Source organism: Crocodylus porosus, unplaced genomic scaffold (genome assembly GCF_001723895.1).
Source record: "Crocodylus porosus isolate Cpor-Errol unplaced genomic scaffold, CroPor_comp1, whole genome shotgun sequence".
NCBI lineage: Eukaryota > Metazoa > Chordata > Crocodylia > Crocodylidae > Crocodylus > Crocodylus porosus.
This window is the reverse complement of record NW_017728909.1, coordinates 53,641,796-53,662,720: the sequence shown is the minus strand read 5'-3', so window position 1 is coordinate 53,662,720 and position 20,925 is coordinate 53,641,796. Positions and strand designations below refer to the sequence as shown.

General features: G+C 45.2%; 1 protein-coding gene across 3 annotated transcripts in view; it reads right to left on the bottom strand.

Moving 5' to 3' along the window:
- Window positions 1–20,925, bottom strand: part of ATG10 (autophagy related 10) — a 160,576-nt gene that overhangs the window by 35,371 nt on the left and 104,280 nt on the right. For all 3 annotated transcript variants that reach the window (XM_019532317.1, XM_019532318.1, XM_019532316.1), the window contains exon 5: window positions 19,152–19,249. In XM_019532317.1, the coding sequence (XP_019387862.1) occupies window positions 19,152–19,249 (98 nt within the window). The remainder of the gene's footprint in view (window positions 1–19,151; window positions 19,250–20,925) is intronic.

Here is a 20,925-nt window from a genome sequence, read left to right as displayed (position 1 = left end):
CCCGTAGCCTCTCCTCATAGGGCCTGCCCTGTTGTCCCCTGATCATACGAGTGGCCCTCCTCTGGACCCTCTCCATGCTGTCGACATCCCTCCTATGTGTTCTATAAGCTTTGTGATCTTTCATTGTCTCCACATTCATGAACCACCCATAAGATTTTTAAACTATTTCTGTGAGACCTTCAAATCATCAGGCTTTCCATTCCAGGTTTATAGAGTAGTTTTTCAACTGCTGAGTCTCTTGTAATAAGATAATATGATTTCTATCCTTGGATGTTTGATTTTTTACATTCCATCATCACTAAACATTGTTTAAACCTTAGGACATCTATATTTTCCTGCTTATGACTTTGTTTTCTCTGTGGAAGGTTGGGGTTTATAACAACATCACACTCCTAAAAGAAAAAATCCTAACACTTCTTGATGATATACTCGCTATGGGTTGTAATCAGCTTGCTTATCCAGCCAACATTTTTACCTGTTCGTTTAAAGGTGGGAAACATCACGCACAGTGCCAGAACCACAAAGGGGTTCAGGGACCCAGATATGACTTCAGGTGGCTATGTCCAATATTTAGATCCCTTAGTCCTTCTTCAACTGTTTCCTAAGCCCTGAAGTGTACACCTTAAGCACCTATATTGACACCAGTAAATTCAGTTAGATGCCTAGATTTCTAGCACTGGGCATACACCATCTCAATGCCCATATAATAAAACTTTATTATTATATGCATATTTAAGGTACATGGAAGGGTAGACCAGCCACCTGCCAGTCCTTAACATTGTGGTAAATGAGTCATTAGACTCCAAAGTCTTCATAATTAAAGGTAAAGTTTTCAAAAGTCTGGACACTAAAGTTACATCTAAAGTTAGAATCTGAAGCTGGGAACCTCAGGTCCTTGGCACATCTAAAAATGACTTAGAAACTCTTATTCAGGTGCCTAATGTTTGGCATCCAAATTTGAAAAGTTCGGCCATAGGTCTTTAGGAGTTTCAGGTACACCAATAAGTTAATGTTTCAATAGAGCTGTAACGTGAAAGAGCTACAGTCCAAAACCACTGCAGATAAATAAATGCTCAATTTCAACTATGAATTTTAACAATAAAGAGAAGATTAATGCAGCTCAAGTGAGTATACAAGTATATCATATCACATTATCTCCCCAAACCATTAACTCTATGCCAAATTCCTAACCTTCTCATCAATATATAAAAAAAAATAACTATTTAAATTACATGCTATCCTCAGATCTCTCACTTAGGGCAGTGGGAAATTTCCAAAAAGATAAAAGGTAGGACATGATTTTTACAGTTATTAAACATCTAGGTTGCATTGCTTATTAGATGCCTGATTATTGAATTATGCATCACACAGTAGTAAAATAGGTTCAGCTTTACAATGAATAAGTTTTCTGTCCTTTACTTCAATTCTTCCTTAATCATCCTTTCTCTGTTTCTACTGCCTTTTCCTGCATTCGCACTTCTTCTTTTCTACCCCTCAACCTTCCTTCCATACAACAAGTTTCCCAAGCGGTATTTTCTTAGTTTCCTTCTGGTACTGTTGTACCAAAAATTTATTACAATATCTCTGGTGTGGACATGTAAGAAACATAAAACAGAAATTGTTACCTCCATGCCTCTATGTAGGTATCTCTTTTGCTGCCATCTATCACTGTTATGTTCTATTTCATCATTGCTGTTTTCTAGGCTTCTCCCTCCATTGAAAATACATTTTTAGATTATTTCTCCCACATACATTAGCTTTCAGATTTTCAGGCTGATTCTAATGTGTTATTTTCTACCTTTATTTCTAAACTCTCCAAGACCCTTTCCATTAATATTATTCTTGCTATATTTACAGCTTCTCTCCAATATTTGTAAACTCTATCAATTCCAAACATCTAAAAAGATGTTCAATACCTCTGGTTCAGAAACCTGTCTGTCTTTGGTACAACACTACAAACTGTGAGAGGCCAATAGTAGACTGAGATTCACTTCAATGAGATCTGCAGTTATCATGGGTAGGTGGTGTAGGACTCCATATTAGGGCTGTGCAAAGCTTCGGTTCATGATTTGATTTGGAGAAGATTCAGCCCAATTCAGAGGCCAACTCTCCAAATCTGCATTGAATTGCTAAAAGTTTAAAACTTTCCGAACCGATTCAGAGGTGGTGTTTCAGGGGAAACAGAAACTTAGAAAGGGGAGAGGGAGCAGGAGGGGAAGGACTGATACCTCTACCTGGCCAGTGAGTGTGATCTCTCCCTGAGTCCCCTTCCAATCACAGTGTCTGGGGGAGGGACATAGAAACAGTGTAAAAGCCTCTGTCTGTAGGTGTTCTGTGCCTTTTGTGAGCTGTTTCTGCCTGAGTGAGTAACAACATGTGAAAGGTACTGGACTAGCTTAGTCAGTCGCCTGCTCCTTTTTGTTCTTAGAAAGGATTGGATAGGATGTAGCTTAGCTTAGCTTAGAATCCCTCTACTTTACTTATCCTTATCCAATTAATTTCTTTCAATTTATATTCATTGCTTTTTTCCCCAATACTTTTTAAAAAGAAAACTCAGTGTTTTCGTTCGCAGTGTGATCCATCACCATGCAGGGAAGCACATATTACACACACTCACACACACCATAGAAGAAGTCAGATATTCATAGAAGAAAAAGAGATTATATATAGTTAGTAGTTATTAATATTTTATAGTTAGTTTACATACAGACTACAGACAACACAGAAGAAGAAGTCAGATACAGATTCAGATTTAAATTAATAATCAATAATCATCATCATACCAGAGTCCACTACACACAACATAGAGTAAACATAACACACAACACAGAAGAAGTCAGACACACACACATATTTTCCAGCACAAGAAAGGTTAATATGAAGCATGCTCGAAAGGTCTTCTGGCAGGGGAGGGAGAGGGGCTAGAGGGGGTAGGGGGAGAGCTAGAGCTGTAAGTTCCCCCTCCCACCCACAAACAGACGCATCCTCTTCCCTAGCAGTCATAAGGATTCTGGTGCCAGAGGAAGCCAGGAGATGGGAGCAGTACCTGACATTCCTGGACCTGCACCATCTCCTCTAACTCCAGAAATAGGTACCAGCAGCAGAATAACCGTCTTCTCCACTGCAATTTCTTCTCCTAGCGTGAGTCTCCCACTGCGAGAGGAGGAGCTGGAGCTGGAACCAAGGGACCTGAGTGCCCTGACTAAAGCAATTATGAGGATCGAGGAGGAATCTGACTTTGTGCTCCACAGCCCTCAAAGTTGCCCTAGACCCAGGTCTTCGTCTCTGGAAAGCATCTAAGACAAGGTTGAGGCTGTGGAGGCTCAGGCAAGTGGCTCAGCTGAGTCAGCTCCTCCTGCTGCTGTGCCTTACCTTGCTGAGGAGGGGTTTAAGGCAGGATCACCACCCCCAACCCAGAAGCAGGGGAGTAGTGTAGTGTGAGATCATTTTGAGGTGGCAGATGATCCCAGGTCTGCTATAGTTTCATAGCTGGTAGGGTTGGAAGGGACCTGAGCATATCATCAAGACTGACCGCCTGGCATGGGCAGGAAAGAACGCTGGGGTCCAACGACCCCGGCTAGGTGATTATCTAGCCTCTTTTTGAAGACCCCCAGGGTAGGAGTGAGCAACACTTCCTTTGGAAGTTGGTTCCAGATCCTAGCCGCCCTGACTGTGAAGTAGTGCCTCCTGATATCTAGCCTGAATCTACTCTCAGTCAACCTATGGCTGTTATTCCTTGTTACTCCCAGTAGTGCTCAGGGGAACAGGGACTCTCCCATTGCCTGCTGGTCCCCCTTGGTCAGTTTACAGAGGGTCACCAGATCTCCTCTCAGCCTTTTCTTGTGAAGGATGAACAGGTTCAGGTCCAATACCCTGCCCTGCTGCCCCCCGACCATATGAGTGGCCCTTCTCTGGACCCTCTCGATGCTGGCAACATCCCTCCTGAAGTGCAGCACTCAGAACTGGACACAGTACTCCAACTATCTGCCAGCACTGCAGAAGGCAGATCAACTGGGGCAAAAAGGTGAAACACTTCACCACCACAGTGATGCTGCTCCCTCTCAGGAGGCAGCACCCCTTTGCCCCTCCTGCTCAGCTTGGCACCAGTGGGAGTATGCCCAAAGGGAAGTCTCCCGCTTGCTCCAAAGCCCCTGTCCCCCCAAAGCAGAGGCAGGCCACCCTGGAGCAGTGGGGGAAAACTGCAGACAGAGGGTGGGGGGTTCCCAAGGCGAGCGAGATCACCCAGAGCACTGGGGAAATGCTTGCTCTGAATAGCCAGCCGTTCTCCTTAGTTGAGCAGCCAGGGTTCAGGCAGCTCATGGTGCTCATGGCCCCAACTTACCAAGTCCCCGCATGCACCACCCTTAGGAGGACAGTGGTGCCCTCCCTGTCTGAGACATGCAGGGAGTACTTGAGGGAGGAGCTTCATAAGGCAGGGCCACAGGTAGCCTTGCACTTCACCTCCAACATCTGGAGTAGCCAGTGTGGCGATCACACGTACCTCTCCCTCACAGGGCACTGGTGTGATCAGTTAGGCCATTGGTGGGCTCCCCTCCAAGCCGAGGTGCTGAATAAGTCCCACATGGTGAGGGAGATCATGGTGGCCATGAATCACATGGTACAGGGGTGGCTCGCTGGGCAAGTTCACCTGTAGGTTCATGGTCAAGGACAATGGAGCCTGTATGCTCAAGGCCATCCATGATGCCAACTTTGTTGGCATCCGCTGTGTGGTATACAAGCTGCACTGTATACTCGGGGATGCCATGGACAGGGACAGGGCTGCTGGTGATGGCGCCATCACTACCACCCAGCTGATTTCAAAATGTAGGAAGGTGGTGGGCTACTTCCACTGCAGCATCAAGCAGGCCAAGACGCTGTGGGAAAAACAGGGAGAAATGAGCATCACGCAGCACAAAATCATGCAGGATGTAGAGACTCAGTGGAACTTTACGTACCAGATGCTGGAAAAGTTGGTGGAGCAACAGAAGGCCATTCCTGAGATGGCCTTGCTTGGGGAGATAGAGATCAGCAGTCCCCTTAACAGAGCTGAGTGGGATACCATCTCCCAGATCTTGGTGGTCCTCATGCCCTTTCTTGAGGCCACCGAGACCCTCAACACTGCTGATGCCCTCATTAGCCAGGTGATGCCCATAGTGAGGGAACTTGAGAACCAAATGGGGAAGTTCCAGGGGATAAATGGTCCTGGCTGGGGCAAGCTGGTGTCACCAGATGTGCAGGCACTGGTGAGGTGGCTGAAGGAGGGCATCAATGTAGTATTGCAGTGACTATAACTGCTTTGACTGTTTATTTTATTTCTCTTTTTATATAAGGAAAAGATTAAGACAAAGTTAATCTTGTTATGATTTAATATTTACTATAATTTGATCAGTCATTATTAGTGCTTGGAATCAACCACCTATTTTAAATTTCTTATTGCTTAGCATAAATGTATTTGACATATTGGTCTCATGATTTTAGACATATTTGATCTATTGGTCTCATGAATTTAGAATTTAAATTTAGTATAAGGAAAACGCTTGTGTAAGGGTTTGTGGTATGTCTGGTGTATGTGGATATGCCTAGTGTATGTGGAAAGTGGTAACGAAAAAATGCATGATGGATGTATGTGACAGCATGGAGGAAGACAGTCCTCTTGTAGCAGGTGAAAATAGCCTTCTGTGGTTTAACAGTTAAGGGCTACAGCGGACATCAAGTTAAGGATTACCAAACACCAAATCATGCTTCATCCTGATGGCTGAAGACTGCAAGTGATGGCCACCCTGAAGACTGCAGACCACAAAGCCAGAAGATCATGACCTAAAAATCCCAGCCTGCCAAAAGGACAAGGAGGATGGCCTTCATGTCTGACTCAGCAGAATCCACTGGCTTTTATGGACTGCTATCACTGTAAAGAATGAACTCAAAGACAAGGCTTCGGGTCTCTTCCACCTGCAAGAAGGAGTTTTGGGTACGTCCAACAAGACCTGACTCCAACTCTCTTGGTCAGCGTGGCTGGCCACCAGACTGACCTTGAGCAACTTTAAAACTTGGTAATACCTTAACCTTTGCAGGACTATCTAACTTCTTTCTGTGTGTGCCCTTGTCACTTCTGGATGAATTAATGCATATGCATGGGAATGAGTGAAGCAAATAACCTTACCATTCTTTATTCTTTTTATGTTGCATGTTTTATGTTCTAACAAATGCGGCATTGTGCCTTATCCCCAATAAGATTCCAGCTTGTTTTTAATTTACACTGTACACCCTGTGTGCACAACATCAGAAGATGGATGGACCCCTTGCAGTCCACATCCTGGCAGGCATGTGCGACCAGAGGGTGAAGGGGAGCATGTGCATTGGCAGCACAAAAACCCTCAATCACCAGATGCAGGTGCTGGTCAACAGTCAGGGAGGCAGAAGGGCAAAGTAGAGGAAATGTGGAAGTGGGGGATCCACTTTCCCATTCCAGCACTCCCAGCACCAGCACCAGCCAGTCTCCTCCATGCCAGCCGCTACCAATGTGGGCCAAGGGCATGGCTGCAATGCTAAGGTTCAAATGCACCAGACCTCAGCCTTAGGCAAGTAGCGCCAAGGCTTCAGTGGCTACCTATCTCACTGAGGACGTGGAGCCACTGGATTGCAAACCCTTGGCCTACTGGGCAAGCTGTAGCCAGGTATGGCAGGATCTGGGCACAGCTGCCCGGCAACACCTGTTCTGTCCACCAACCAGTGTTCCAAGCAAGAGGATGTTCAGCATTGCTGGAGATGTTGTGACACCCCACTGCACCTCCTTGGATCCTGGTTTGGTGGAGCAGCTGGTGTTCTTGAAGGTGAACTTCCCACTGCTGGGGTTCCCCAAACTCCACCTACAGACGGACTGAGTGTCACCCTCCTTACTCCAACTACACCATTCCATTCTATTGTTTTTACACCAGTTAGTGTTATTGTCCCGCTCTCAGAGCTGGAGGGGGCACTCACTGCATGACCAACCAGCAGGGGAAGAACATATCCCTGCTAAGTTCCCGTGCCAGGATGAACTTATAGTGGTATGGGATTGGGGCTATGGGGGGAGGTGGAGGCCCCAGGTCCTGGGCATGACCATTAAAACTGCACCCTGCCAGGGTCAGGGAGGCCTGGCGGGACTGCCGGTGGCATGGCAGCCCTGTCAATGCCAGGACCGAGAATCCCCTGGTGAAAGATGGGTAGGAAACACCATAATCTCCAGCTACAACACACATGCACACAGTCCTGGCTGGGGAAAGCCCAGACCTGTCACATCTTTGACAGGCCTGAGGCTTGCTGGTTGCAGTGGAGTTGTGAGACTCCAAGTGAACTCAGCTTAGCTGCCTGGGATGCCAGCTTTTGGGTTGAAAAACCCTTTAGTAGGCTGAGTAAGCACCTGCAGTTGGTGTGCTATTCCTGGATAGAACAAATGGTAAAGAAGCCAGAGGCTGGCATGCAATGCAGGCAAGAAAGCCAGTCTGTGAAAATGGAATGGAGGCATCAGGGGGTTAGGGACAGGCTGGGGTGGGAGGGGGAAGTGGGATGTAGCACAGGTAGAAGTGCAAAGGTACCTGAGGAGTCAGATGTCTGGCAGGTTGCAATGTGTCAGAATTCCACTATATTGAGTCCATGAGTTTCTGTACTTAGGAGGCTGATGAAATGCAGTTCAGAGGTCCAGCTGTGAAAAGTGGTTTGTAAATTGTTCTCAGGATTAGGCCTGAGAGACTGGAGACAGAGTGGTTTTTTGTGAGGAATGTGATCCCACAGGTAGTTGGGTATTATTGTCTTTGATAGATTCTGGTGTGCAGTTTGTGAGGGTACTGAAGACTGTTGGCAGGTTTTGCGCTGTAGGAAGTTGGCTTTAGTTCTGGTGATGAGGTTAGGTGCTTGTTTGAATTTACAAACCACTTTTCAAAGCCAGGCCTTCACTTCATCAGCCTCATAGGCCTTAAGTACTGAAACTCATGGACTCAATATAGTGGAATTCTGACACACTACAACCTGCCAGACATCTGACTCCCCAGGTACTTCTGCACTTTTACCTATACTGGAACATCCCCCTTCCCCACCACCCCAGCCTATCCCTCACCCCCTGATACCTCCACTTCCATTTTAACTGACTGGCTTTCTTGCCTGCATTATCTGCCAGGCCAGCCTCTGGCTTCCTTACTATTCTTTCCATCTACGACCAGCAGACACATACACCAAATACAGGTGCTTAGCCTGACAAAGAGTTTTTCAACACAAAAGCTCGCTAAGATATATTTCTCTAACTATTCAGTTGGTCTACTAAAAAACACCACATTATCTTACCTGTCGTCATTTAAAGTGGTGGACCGGACTGAGGCTGTAGGGGAGGAGGAGACCTCATTGGGCCATACAACTGTGTTGTGTAGAGGCCACAGCACTAGTGAGGGTGCACCTTAACAAACACACACTATCACCCACCCATGTCATGAGTTTTGCCTGTCAGCAGCCTGAGGTGCAGGGCCCTAGAACCCAGAACCCCCCCTGCACCTATCTCCTTGAAAGCTGGCAGGCTTCATGGCCACAGCAGGCCTAGCAGACTGCTGTTTTCACTCCCCTGTGCCCTAACACAGACACAGTCACACTATCACCCATGTCATGAGTTTTGCCCGTGAACAGCCTGAGGTGCAGGGCCCCAGAACCCAGAATCTCCTGCACCTATCTCCTTAAAATCTGTCAGGCTTCTTGGCTTCAGTAGGGGCTAGCATGCCTGCAATTTTCATCCCCCTGTGCCTTAACACGCACAGTGTCACCCATGTCAAGAGTTTTGCTTGTCACCAGCTTGAGGTGCAGAAACCCCTGCACCTATCTCCTTGAAACTTGGCAGGCTTTATGCCCTCAGCAGGGGCTACCATCCCTGAAAGTTTCATCCAAATCTTCCAGAAAATGGCAAAAATATAGGTATTTCATTGATTCCTCATTATACTCTATGGCTAAATCTCCAAAATCGACCCCAAACCTTCCAGCAGAATTGATTCGGAACAGTGATCCAAATCTCCAAATTGAAACACTGGCCATCGGCCAAATCCGGATCCAAATCGAATACTTCCCTATTCATACAGGCCTACTCCATATTCAGAGTACACTCTGCAGGAAGAATCAGATTGATGACTTAAATCATTATTTGTGGTTTTACATGTCCTTTGAAGAAATAAGAGGGAAATAGTTCTCTCTATACATGGAAAATATTAAATATTGGTGTCCCGGGAGAGACTGGAGGGAAGGACCCCAAATAAGAAAAGAAAGTTACAGGAGACAGGCGGGACAGGGAAAAGAGAAAAAAATAAACATAGAAGCTAAAAAAGGAAAAACTCCTTACCTTCAGCTGGAGCTGAGATGCCGTGGGAACAGGGGGAGAAACTCATGCTACTCATTAGTCATGTCTTTATTCATCTGGGGCTGGCCGATGACATCACCAGCTGTGACTTGCGAGAGCAGCAGCACCGGGGGAGACAGCGAAGTGCGAGCGAAAACAGGCATCGCTACAGGTGGGAGTAGTGGGAAGAATGGGGATGAGGAGGAACTCTCCCTGCCGAGAGGTTCCCGACAGAGGCAACAAGGGCCACGGAAAGGCGAGACAGCCGGATTGGGAGGCCCCAGAAGGGAGAGAGGGGCAACACCAGGCTCGCCGAGGAAGTGGAAAGAAGGGGAAGGGACGACTTGAGTAGAAAGCCATGAGTACATGACCCCGAACGGAGGTCGGTGTTTAGCTAGACCATAGGGAACTCAGTATGCAGTGCCCTGGTGCAAGGGACCAAGGGAGGAAGTTGCCCTAAATCCTAGTGATAGTGGACATGTCGTGGTGTGTTTTTCTTTCATGTTTTTCTTTTCTGTTTCCCCGGTGGAGGGGTTGAGAGTCAGGAACGGCTCTTTGAAGCAGAATAGATAGGGGAAGGCCAGTAGAGCTTCCCATAGATTTCATAGACATCAGGGCTGGAAGGGACCTCGGAAGATCATCGAGTCCAGCCCCCCGCCCAAAGGGCAGGAAGTCAGCTGGGGTCATAGGATCCCAGCAAGATAAGCATCCAATTTACTTTTGAAGGTGTTCAATGTAGGTGCTTGAACCACCTCCAATGGCAGGCTGTTCCAGACCTTGGGGGCTCGGACAGTAAAGAAATTCTTCCTTATGTCCAGCCTGAAACGGTCTCACAGTAGTTTACGACGGTTCGACCTCGTCATCCCTTGGGGCGCTCTAGTGAACAAACATTCCCCCAGATCCTGGTGATCACCCCTGATAAACTTATAGGTGGCCATCAGATCACCCCTGAGGCTGCGCTTTTCCATAGGATTAAGGCCTTAGGGCGAGAGTACACCCGAGGTAAGTGCAGATTCCAGGAGTGAGGCCCCGAGTCTAGACCACTGAGACAGAGTAAGGAAACTGGCCTCGGGGCTGACATCCCGGATGGGAAGGAATTCAAAGGGGCTCCTCCAGGATGTAAGAAGAGGTACATGGTCACGAAGATCAAGCAATCCATCGAGGTGGTGTGAGGATGGGGTGTAGGGGTGACAGAGCCCCGTGGGTGACCGTTGGGTAGACCGTGCACCGCAGAAGATCCCCAGGTAGCTAACCCTCCCACTGAGGAACATTCAAAGTTGTGGCAGGAAAGATAGGAGAAGACTACCTGAGGAAGGAACACCTACTCGGTGATCTGCAGAAATTTACAAGGCATACACCACCCAGCGCTCAAGCCAGGGATGCATGGGATCAAGTGTTTGAGGCCCGACAGTCACAATTGGGCTAATGAAGAAAAACCAATCTGGCTTCTTTCTAACACTTTGGAGCCTGTCCTATATACCTTAGGCGTGTTTGTGCTACTTGCACAAAGAATAAGGGCTAAAATCAAATACAATTTTCTTGTTTTGTTTTATTGTGTGCTATTTCATTTTACTTTTTCTTTTATATTGTTATACATCATGTTCTGCTTTAATTTTGTGTAAACCGGTAGAACAGAAAAACTTATTGTACATTTTTAGTAAAAATATGATTTATATAAATGCTATTTACTTTTTTAAATAATTTTTTATTGTTTATTTTGTTGTACTATTTTGGCAAAAGCTATAAACTACTACTACTGCATGGCAAATAAAAATGGGATTAATAGTTATCCCCATTGTACCTCAAAGTAGGGACAAAACTGACTTAATTCATTTTAAAAAGTGATAATGTAAGAAAAAAAATGAAGAGCAAAAGGATATTTCTCTGTGATGGAATTAAGACTGGAAGGTCAAGGATTCCAACAGATGATGTTCTAAAGTTATGCAGGATGCTAATGCACTAGGATACAGGCCTGGTATTCTGCTGTGATTTAAAGTGTGAGAGAGAATTCAGCTGAAAACAAATGAAGTGGGGCTTGGTATGCTTGCAGCTCAAAACAGGTTGCAACAGAGATTACGAAAGACAGCTTCCTGTAAAAAGCACATTTCTAGTAAACATTACCCTAAAAAGAATATAGGAATATTTTTTTGAAATACAAGATCTGGAGGGGAAATAACAGACATAAAATACCTGTGAAAACACTCAACAATAAACAATTTAGAATATAGTCATGAGATGTCTGCACCTCCATTTGTGACTCCTTTGTAAAAGAAGCCAAACGGGAGCTGGCAACAGTTCTGAAAAAGCAACAGTAATCCATAAATACTACTTAATTTTCTTGTCATTGCAGAATTAAGCTACTTCCAACGCACACGGATCTTACCAGGTGTGCTAAACTGATGTCATTATGAGCCATCAGGAAATACCCACAGAGACCTGTACCAACATTTAGTTTTGTTAAACAGCTGTGTGTTATAATTGATTTGTATTATTTAAAACAGTTATAGCAAGTTACCAGAGGATGTAGAAAAGGGATAACTGAAGACTCAAGGGAGATTTAGTTCAGAAGAAAGTCAACCACTGGAACTTCCCTTGAACATTTTAAGACTATTACCAGAGGAAGTACAATTAAACCATTCTCGTTTATCAATTATCATTATTAAAATATGCAATTTATCAAGCTATTTCATTTATGAAAAGGTAACCAGTTGACTTCTGCCTATCATAATAAAAACAGACTAGTATATAAAAATGTATGAAAATAATTCCTAAGGAAGTGAATGGATCATTCTGCAGTGATCCTCCAGTTCTAGGGGTTTCCCGCATTCCCATGGCAGGTGGATAGCCCCTGAAGGGAACCTCTGGCCCCAGGGGTTTCCCCACACCCCCAGGGCAAGAAGACTCCTGCAGCTGGGAGCCCCTCACATGGCGAACATGGGGCTCCCAGCCACAGAAGCCTGTTTCTCCTACCAGCTGGTAGCAATAGCTAAATCCAAAGTGGAAAAGTGAACAAAAGCAGCCTTGGCTTGAATTCAAACAGCACTATGGATCAGCTGTTTGCTCAAATGTTGTTCATGAGTTTGAACCACTTGTAAGACTTTATACAGTAAAAGCTGTGTTAATCAGCATTTTACTAACCAGAATACTCTATTTCCCAGAATTTCCAATATCCCCCAATACAAATCCTCACTTCAGCAACCAGAATCTTTGCTGAGTCTGTCCAGCATGCGCCTGTGCATCAAGTATTTGAGTTACCAGTATGGCACTGTCTTCCGTATAACTCCCAGATAACTGGAATTTTTAGATAACTGGCACCCCCCTTATCCCACTCATGCCAGATAACAAAGCTTTGTGTGCGTGCGTGTGCGTGTGCGTGTGCGTGATCTTACAAGTAGCTCTTTGAGAAAATTATCCAGATGCATATCTGCGAGGGACCAGCAGGGGAGATTATGCTGAGGGGCAATCAACATGGATTCGTTAGAGGCAGGTCCTGTCAGACCAACCTGGTTGCCTTCTACAACCGGGTCACAAAATCCTTGGACACAGGTGTCACAGTGGACATAGTCTTTCTGGACTTTAGGAAGGCCTTCAACACTGTTTCTCACCCCATCCTCATTAAAAAATTAGGTGACTGGGGTGGGTTGCTAATTGGCTGGAGGGCCGTACCCAGAGAGTGGTGGTGGACGGGTCATTTTTGACCTGGAGGGATGTGGGCAGTGGAGTTCCCCAGGGCTTGGTTCTCGGGCCTGCACTGTTCAACTTCTTTATCAGCGACTTGGACAAGGGGGTGGAAAGCATCTTGTTCAAATTTGTGGACGACACTAAGATGTGGGGAGAAGTGGGCATACTAGAGGAGAGGGGCAGTCTGCAATCAGATCTGGCCAAGTTACAGGGGTGGGCAGATGAGAACAAGATGGGTTTCAATACTGACAAGTGCAAGGTGATGTACCTGGGGAGGAAGAACCAGCAGTATACCTACAGGCTGGGGAACTCCCTTCTCATCAGCAAAGAGGCAGAAAAGGATCTTGGAGTCATTATTGACTCTAAGATGAATATGGGCCAACAATGTGGGGATGCAGTCAGGAAGGCTAACTGAACCTTGCCATGCATCCATGCATCACGAGCAGGTCCAAGGAGGTGATCCTTCCCTTCTATGCAACATTGCTCAGGCCGCAGTTGGAGTACTGCATCCAGCTCTGGCTGCCGCACTTCAGGAGGGATGTGGACAACATCGAGAGGGTTCAGAGGAGTGCCACTTGCATGATCGGGGGCAGCAAGGCAGGCCCTACGAGGGGAGGCTATGGGACCTGAACCTATTCAGCCTCCACAAGAGACGGCTGAGAGGGGATCTGGTGGCTGTCTATAAACTGGCCAAGAGAGACCAGCAAGCAATGGAAAAACCCCTGTTCCTCTGAGCACTACTGGGAGTAACAAGGAACAACAACCATAAGTTGACTGAGAATAGATTCAGGCTAGATATCAGGAGGCACTACTTCACAGTCAGGGCGGCTAGGATCCGGAACCAACTTCCAAAGGAAGTGTTGCTCGCTCCAACCCTGAGGGTCTTCAAAAGGAGGCTAGATAGACACCTAGCCGGGGTCATTAGACTCTAGCATTCTTTCCTGCCCATACCAGGGGGTTGGACTTGATGATCTGCTCAGGTCCCTTCCTACCCTACCAACTACTGCTGCTACTACTACTACTACTGTGAAACTACTAAGTTCATCGTACCATCATGAATCAAATTTGAGCAAAAAGCTGATCTATAGCACTTTCTGAATTCAAGCCAGGGATTTTAGATAGATAGATAAATATAAAATCTTACAAGTCGTTCAAAACCATAAACAAAATTTGAGCAAACAGCTGATCCACAATGCTATTTCTGATAACAAAAATAGAGCAATATGCATACTGCATATGCATATTGCATATTCCTCGATTTTGGTTATCACAGGATCTAGGAACTTTCTCCAATTGCTGCCCATTTGTATGGAGAGACTGAGTCTGAGACTCACTAAGAGATCTCTGTGACCAGTTAAGCTTATTCCACATGGTCAAATAAGCCCAGGTAATCAGAAGAGGAACAGAAAAAGGTGCATTTCAACTCAAATCACTGATCCAACTCAAAATCACTGATCCAACTGTAGTCCTAGCCTGTTTTGGTCTGAGACTGGTAGGCAATTACTTAGAATATATTTATTACATTCTGTAACACCTTTGGGAATAGTCTTATTTTTTACTGCTGTTTTATGTTTGGTCTGGCAAACATCTCTCAGTTTACAAGGGGAAATGTGTTTGTTACACCAGTGGTTGCTGGCACTTACAATTCATGATAGTGCTGGCACCACTAACTGAACTGGGTCCTTACCTCCCAGCTGAGCCAGCTCCAAAAATGTACCCCCTCCTTCACACATTCCTCTTTCCCTTTGCCTCTTTATTGATCAGTGTTCACATAGACTGAAGAGCCATATGTAACCAAACCTTCATCACTCAGCTTCTTTCTGGTTTAATCTAACAAACACACTACAGATTTTTAAAAATCACTTCCTTTCACAGGCTGTTACTCATGCATGGGAGTGGGGTATTAGCAGCATCAATACTTTATTCTCCCAGCTAAACTAGTTAGGACCTTTACAGCATATTTGCTACTGCTGTGAAGAAGTGCAACTTTACTAAAGGCAATGGAATTCTGTAGTCCTAAACCAGTGGTGAACTTGGACCTTAGGGAGAAGAGACTACACAGAAAATTGATGAAGTATGCATTTTTTGAAAAAAGATAATTCCACTGATTAATTCTGATATAAATGGTAAGCCCTACTTACCAGCAATCCCTAGATTACGCTAATGTCTGCATTCTCTTATGCCATCAGTCTGAGAGATATAATCCGTTTTATTCATGGAGGACTGCTTACCTCATTCTGAAAACTTCCCCATTTAATGGGATGTCACCTCAGTGCTATGTTCAATTAATATTTTGCTGCTACAACTGTCTTACAAAGTGTTTTTTTCCTAAATTCAAATTTTTCAGATCTCCTGCGTGGTTTCTGGAGGGAGGCCACAGAAATTGTAGCTTCAGTGCACAGCACACTTTCTCAGCCACAAAACTTGTTATCACAAGGATCTGTACGTGTAGCTTGTATCCAGCTTCCAGTTATGAAGCTTAAGAAGAGTTTTTATTTCACTGCTCCTGAACAGGTAAAAATCATCTCTGTATAACTGGGTGTGACTCATTTTTTAGTTTCCACACCCTAATTTTACACATTGTCCATGCCATCTGTCAGTGACACTTGCTTTATTCTCATGAACATTGGTATTGAAAACTATTTTTATAGATGCATATAGTCCTCTACAAAGAAAGAACCACACTGGGGCTTTCTACAAACGTTTGATTGTGGCTTTAAACCACAGTTCACTGTAGAGAAAGTCTAGAGGTCCAGCACCTGTTACCTCTCAGCTCCATGTTCTTGGGGAACTCTGACACAGGACACAGACTGTCTGACTCATCAAGACTCCCCCCCTCTACCTAAACAAAAACTGATTAAGATGCAGTGGGAGACACACCTAAAACCCTCCAGATAAGGGTGACAAGAGTGAAACAACTGCCCTAGGTCTCATTTGCATCTGAGATGGAACCAGATGACCATTCATTTACAGGGAAGATGGAGAACAGAAAGCCTGAATCAGAGACTGCAGTGAATTCTGGGATCAGAGAAGCAGGGGAGCACTGCATGATGGGGAATCTGTGCTCCAGATGCTAATCAAGCTACATTTACACACATCCAGCTCAGCATTTATCAGACCAGTTCTAACCTGGATTTACAAAGTACTTCCTCCCCCCCCCCCACATATACATACACACCTCTAAGCAGAAGTAAAGTTTAATAGGCATCTCGGGCCGTACAGTCCCTGGCCCACTATGGGAGGCCTATTTAAACTTAATTGGCTAAAACTCAGTTGCTGGGTTAGGGAATGCTGAGGCAAGAGACTGAGTCAGAGGAGGTATGGGCAACATTTGAACCATGGTAAAGTGTTCACCACAGAGTCCAGCTTGTTGGAGCCCTGACCACAAGTGTTGTCATACTTTTTCCGGGATGACTGGTGGAAGCCCTCCCCCCGCAAAAGTTATGAACACTCCAATAATTGCCTTAAGTCTGTTAAAAGACTGGAAGAGCCATGCTAAGCTGAGGCTTGTTCACAAGTAAAAATCCAAAACCCTGAAGCTGCAAGCTATCTATTGTTTCTGAAGAAACCAGGAGATATCCCATCAGTATATCTGCTATCCACAGTAATTTCAAGCTGGCTCCTACGTGTCTGGTTACTCCCTAACCTTATGTTTTTCCTGATTATCAATCAGTTTTTTCAGATGTTCCAAACCAGATAACCCCCTGTCAAGAGAAAAGACAATGATTTACACTATTGAGAATGCTTGAAAGAAGCTGAACTAAGGGTATAAAAATCTGTAAAAAAAAAAAAAAAAGCAGCAAAGTGTGTGTGTGCTTCAAGAGAAGAAGTATCTCGCACATCACCCACTGTTGTTCTTGGGACGCTGGGAGAACAGACTGTCTCCCTTCAACGGTCATGCTGAGAACTTTAACCTGTCAGCTTTGCAAACTGAGTGCCTTGGACTGGTGATATCCCAGCTCTCTCTCTTTTTTCTCTTTTCTCTCTAGGCATAAATTTCAGAACCTGAACTGTATTACTTAAGCATGAGCTAAGTTTCCCCAAATACTTAGTGAAACCAGGGTAATACTGTAATTGTCTGTGTTTGCTTTTCCTTTGCATGTCTATTACTACTAGTGCCAGTATATATTTCATATACTTAGCAATAAATAACTTTTATAGTTAAACTGATAGTAACTGGGTATATTTTCCTTCTCTACTTCTTCTTCCCTGCTTGCTCGGCAGCAATGCTTCTTTTACCTAAGCTAAAGATCCCTGTGAAGCCCCAAAATACTGTGGGGTCTGCTCACCAAGAGGCTAAAGAATGGGACATGCTGAGTTTGAAACACATAAGGGGATCAGCTTGTACAGGCCAATTGACCCAGTTTGACTCAAACGTGCCCTAATGAACTGAATGCTGGCCCATGAGTGTGTCATCTGGACACCCAGCCAGATTCAGAGGTATTCTGTTTAAATGTGTGCTTGTGTCTGACTGCAGTTTACTGTTGCTTTGATGAACTGATTCTTGGCATATGAGGGTGTCAACCTGTCACCCTGATCAACCCGGCAGGGTCAGGCAAGTCATGTTATTCTGTGTGTTTGTGTGTGTATGACTGACTTGGTGACTGGAGGAATCCAGCCCCATTGAAACTGAGTCCTCCAAGATAGCTCCATTGGGGATGAAGACTTGCAGAAGGGTGATAGACAGCTCTGTATAGAAACACAAGTAACACAAGCAGCACATTGATAGAATTACCAAGACCCTAGAAACATATTCCTAATGAGCACACCCCAAAGTGATGGGCAAATCTGGTAACACCCCAAAGAAGATTACTACTCTGAAGTGCACACTGAGGAGTCTTCTGTTACACATTTGTACAGGTTGTCCCAGGCATTCTACCCACAAAACAGGGCAGCTCTTTTGGAAAGCACAGAGACTATGGCTTGCTCCATCCTTATCCCAGAGGGGTCTCTAAAATGTCAAAAGCAGTGCAAGCGCCCAGTCCCTCTGAGGTGGCAATGCAAGTATCACAACAGATCCTGACTCCATCAGTTGGGCATAAAGTGAAGACAGGACTAATTGCACCTTTCTCTCTTCCTATGTAGAAGTAGTTACTATATAGACATACATTTACAACCTGAACTATGATTCCCTCTTGTGGAGAAGGCTGGTTATTTGCTACCACAATTTATTGGTAAATTAATTTATGCTTCACCTGTGATTATGCAGTGACAGGGGGATTCTGGGAATGCCTAGGAAGAGCCCAGAAGTGCACAACAAATAACAAACACCTGGCATCAGGCAGGCTCTCAAGGAGTTATTTTAATAAACACAACAACAACGGTTTGCAAACTTGCAAACATGAATGCTGCTCATGTTTTCATTAATGTTTACAGTTTATGATCCTGTTACCTGCAATTCAATATTGTTATCTGTTATTCATATGGTGACAGTCTCCACTGACATCAGGGCCTTATTCTGCAAGAGGTGCTAGTCTCTGCCCTGAAGAGCTAACATTAAGCTGGGAGACCAGACAAAGGAGGAGAGAACAGAAGAGAGACATTATTACCCTCCTTAGACATAGACAAATCACAAAACGCTATCCCAGGTTGCAAAAGGGGCCTGCAGAATAGCCAGAAACTGAACCCAGGTTGCCTGCGTTGGCCTCAGAGCCTTAACCACAAGGCTCATCCTATCCATGCACAAATTACATCATTTTCCAGAGGGTAATAATTAAATTATTGTGAACAAATCATAATTTTATTTGAATGATCCTAGGGACATTAAAGCCATTGTAAATATAGGTGGTTTGATTATCTCTGGCAGAAGATAGTAAAACAGTTACAAGTACTCAGCTGCTTTTTCTTTTAAGTAACTGAGTTCATTATCTGCTAATTTTAAACACATTAGTCACCAATAACAGATTATTTGATTGACAAGGCAATTTTCTCCCTTCCAATTTTAAAGATTATTACAATTCTATTTAAAATTGAAAGTTACACTTCAGGCTTCTCAATAATTTAATTAGTGACCAATCTGTGAATCATTCCACAATACACAAATTTTATTTTAATAGGTATGTCTAATGCAACCTATTCTCACGGTAAATGGATTCTATACCGTGAAAGAGTAGTAGCATCCAACCTGTTGTGTAATGGTGTCCCAGGGACCCTCCAGTAAACGAGCACGGTAGCACTCATGAACACCTTCCCATATTTCATCCAAAGTTAAAGGTCTTCCATCTGTAAAAATCCACATATTTGGGTTTTGTGTTAAATATATAAAATGCAGCTTGTCAACCTAAAAAATAATGATCATTTGGAAGTGAAGACAGGACAATATAAAAAATATAACTGATCAAAATTCTGTGCCAGTAACCCCCAAATAGAATAGCTCAAATATTGACATGTATGTACACATAAAATTGTCTTAAACTCTACTGCTCAGCCTCTCTTTCTGTAAAAGGGACATAACAACTTTCTTTCTAGCTACAGAAATGCTGCAATGCTAAATGAATTTTGTAAAGCTAAAGCTTCTTAAAAAATAGGTATCTAAGTGAAAAATTATGGCCATGTACAAACATTCAGTTTCCACCTAGAGAATAGCCATTATCCTGGTAGAAACCCAAAGTGTGCAGTCATTCTAGCTTTTTCTTTCAGAGCAAAAATGGCTACTCCAAGAGAAAAAAAACATGGAAACAACCAGAGTTAAATCACTTTCAGGAGAGTTTTTTTCTGGGAGACTGAATGTCTGCATGCTTTCACCTAGCTTAACTCCTCATAGTGCCTAGGAAGAGTGGAGGCAAGGGAAAGAGTCCCATGCCTTCCCAAGCTCATGGTCACCAGTCTGGAGAAGGCTGTGAGGAAGCTACTCCCCACAACCCATAGACCAGGAGGGGAGGAAAGAAGCAGCCGTCAACTGTTCCCCACCTGCTTCTCAGTCTGAAATTCCAGTGCAGATTGAGGCAGGGGCATTTTTCCACGCCAGCAAGGCTCCTGAGCCTTCCCATTGGCACAGTAGCCTGCCTCACCACATTGTGCTCCACGTCAGCTAGGCAGTATGGGTGGCAAGGGAAAGCTGGCAGGGCTGAGAGCCAGGCATACGGAGACTTTACCAAGCTGGACTTCCCAGCCCTCTGGTTTTTAAATCACAGCTTTCACAGGGGGAGGCAAAGGGAAATCAGCACAGCCAAGAGCCAGATAACAAGCCAGCTTCTAGGCACACTGGCTTTTCAATCCCTGATGCCAATTAATGGGCTCCCTGAAGGGCAGAGATGGGGGAGTTTGCCTGTGAAACTCTCCAACCATGGGGCTAGAGCAAGGGTAGACAAAATATGGTCACACGGCTGGCCAGACAATTCCATCCAGCCCACAGGGCCCCTCTGTAAACCCTGCCCCTCTGCAAGCCAGTGCCTCCAGGCAGGAGGAGTGGCTCTGGTTCCTAAGCAACTCCATCCCTCCCTGCACCAGCCTGGCTTGATTGCTCTTCCTTCCCCCACCAGCTCCGAGCCATGGGGCACCAGAGACAAAAAGCCTCTGTCTGGCACAGGCTTTTGCTGGCCACCCAGTTGGCTGATCCCAGCCTCCCTGCCTGCAAGCTTGGGAATTCAGGCCAGCGCCAGGGACTCCCTCTGGGGGAAAGAGGGCAAGAGCACAGGAAGCTGTGTGCTGTGGGGCCAGGCGGGCTTGGTCCCGCACGCTGCAGGAGCACAAGAGCTGCACACTATGGTGCTGGGTGGTGCTGGCCCTGCATGCTGACACCAAATGCGGCCAGGGACTGGGGTGGGAGCATGAGGAGCTGCGTGCTATGGGGCTACTCCTTGGTGCCACGGGCAGCTCCAGGAACTCATACACTCTGGATACTCTAAGGACCCCCTGTACACACAAACACACACCTGCACCATCCTACACCCCCCCCC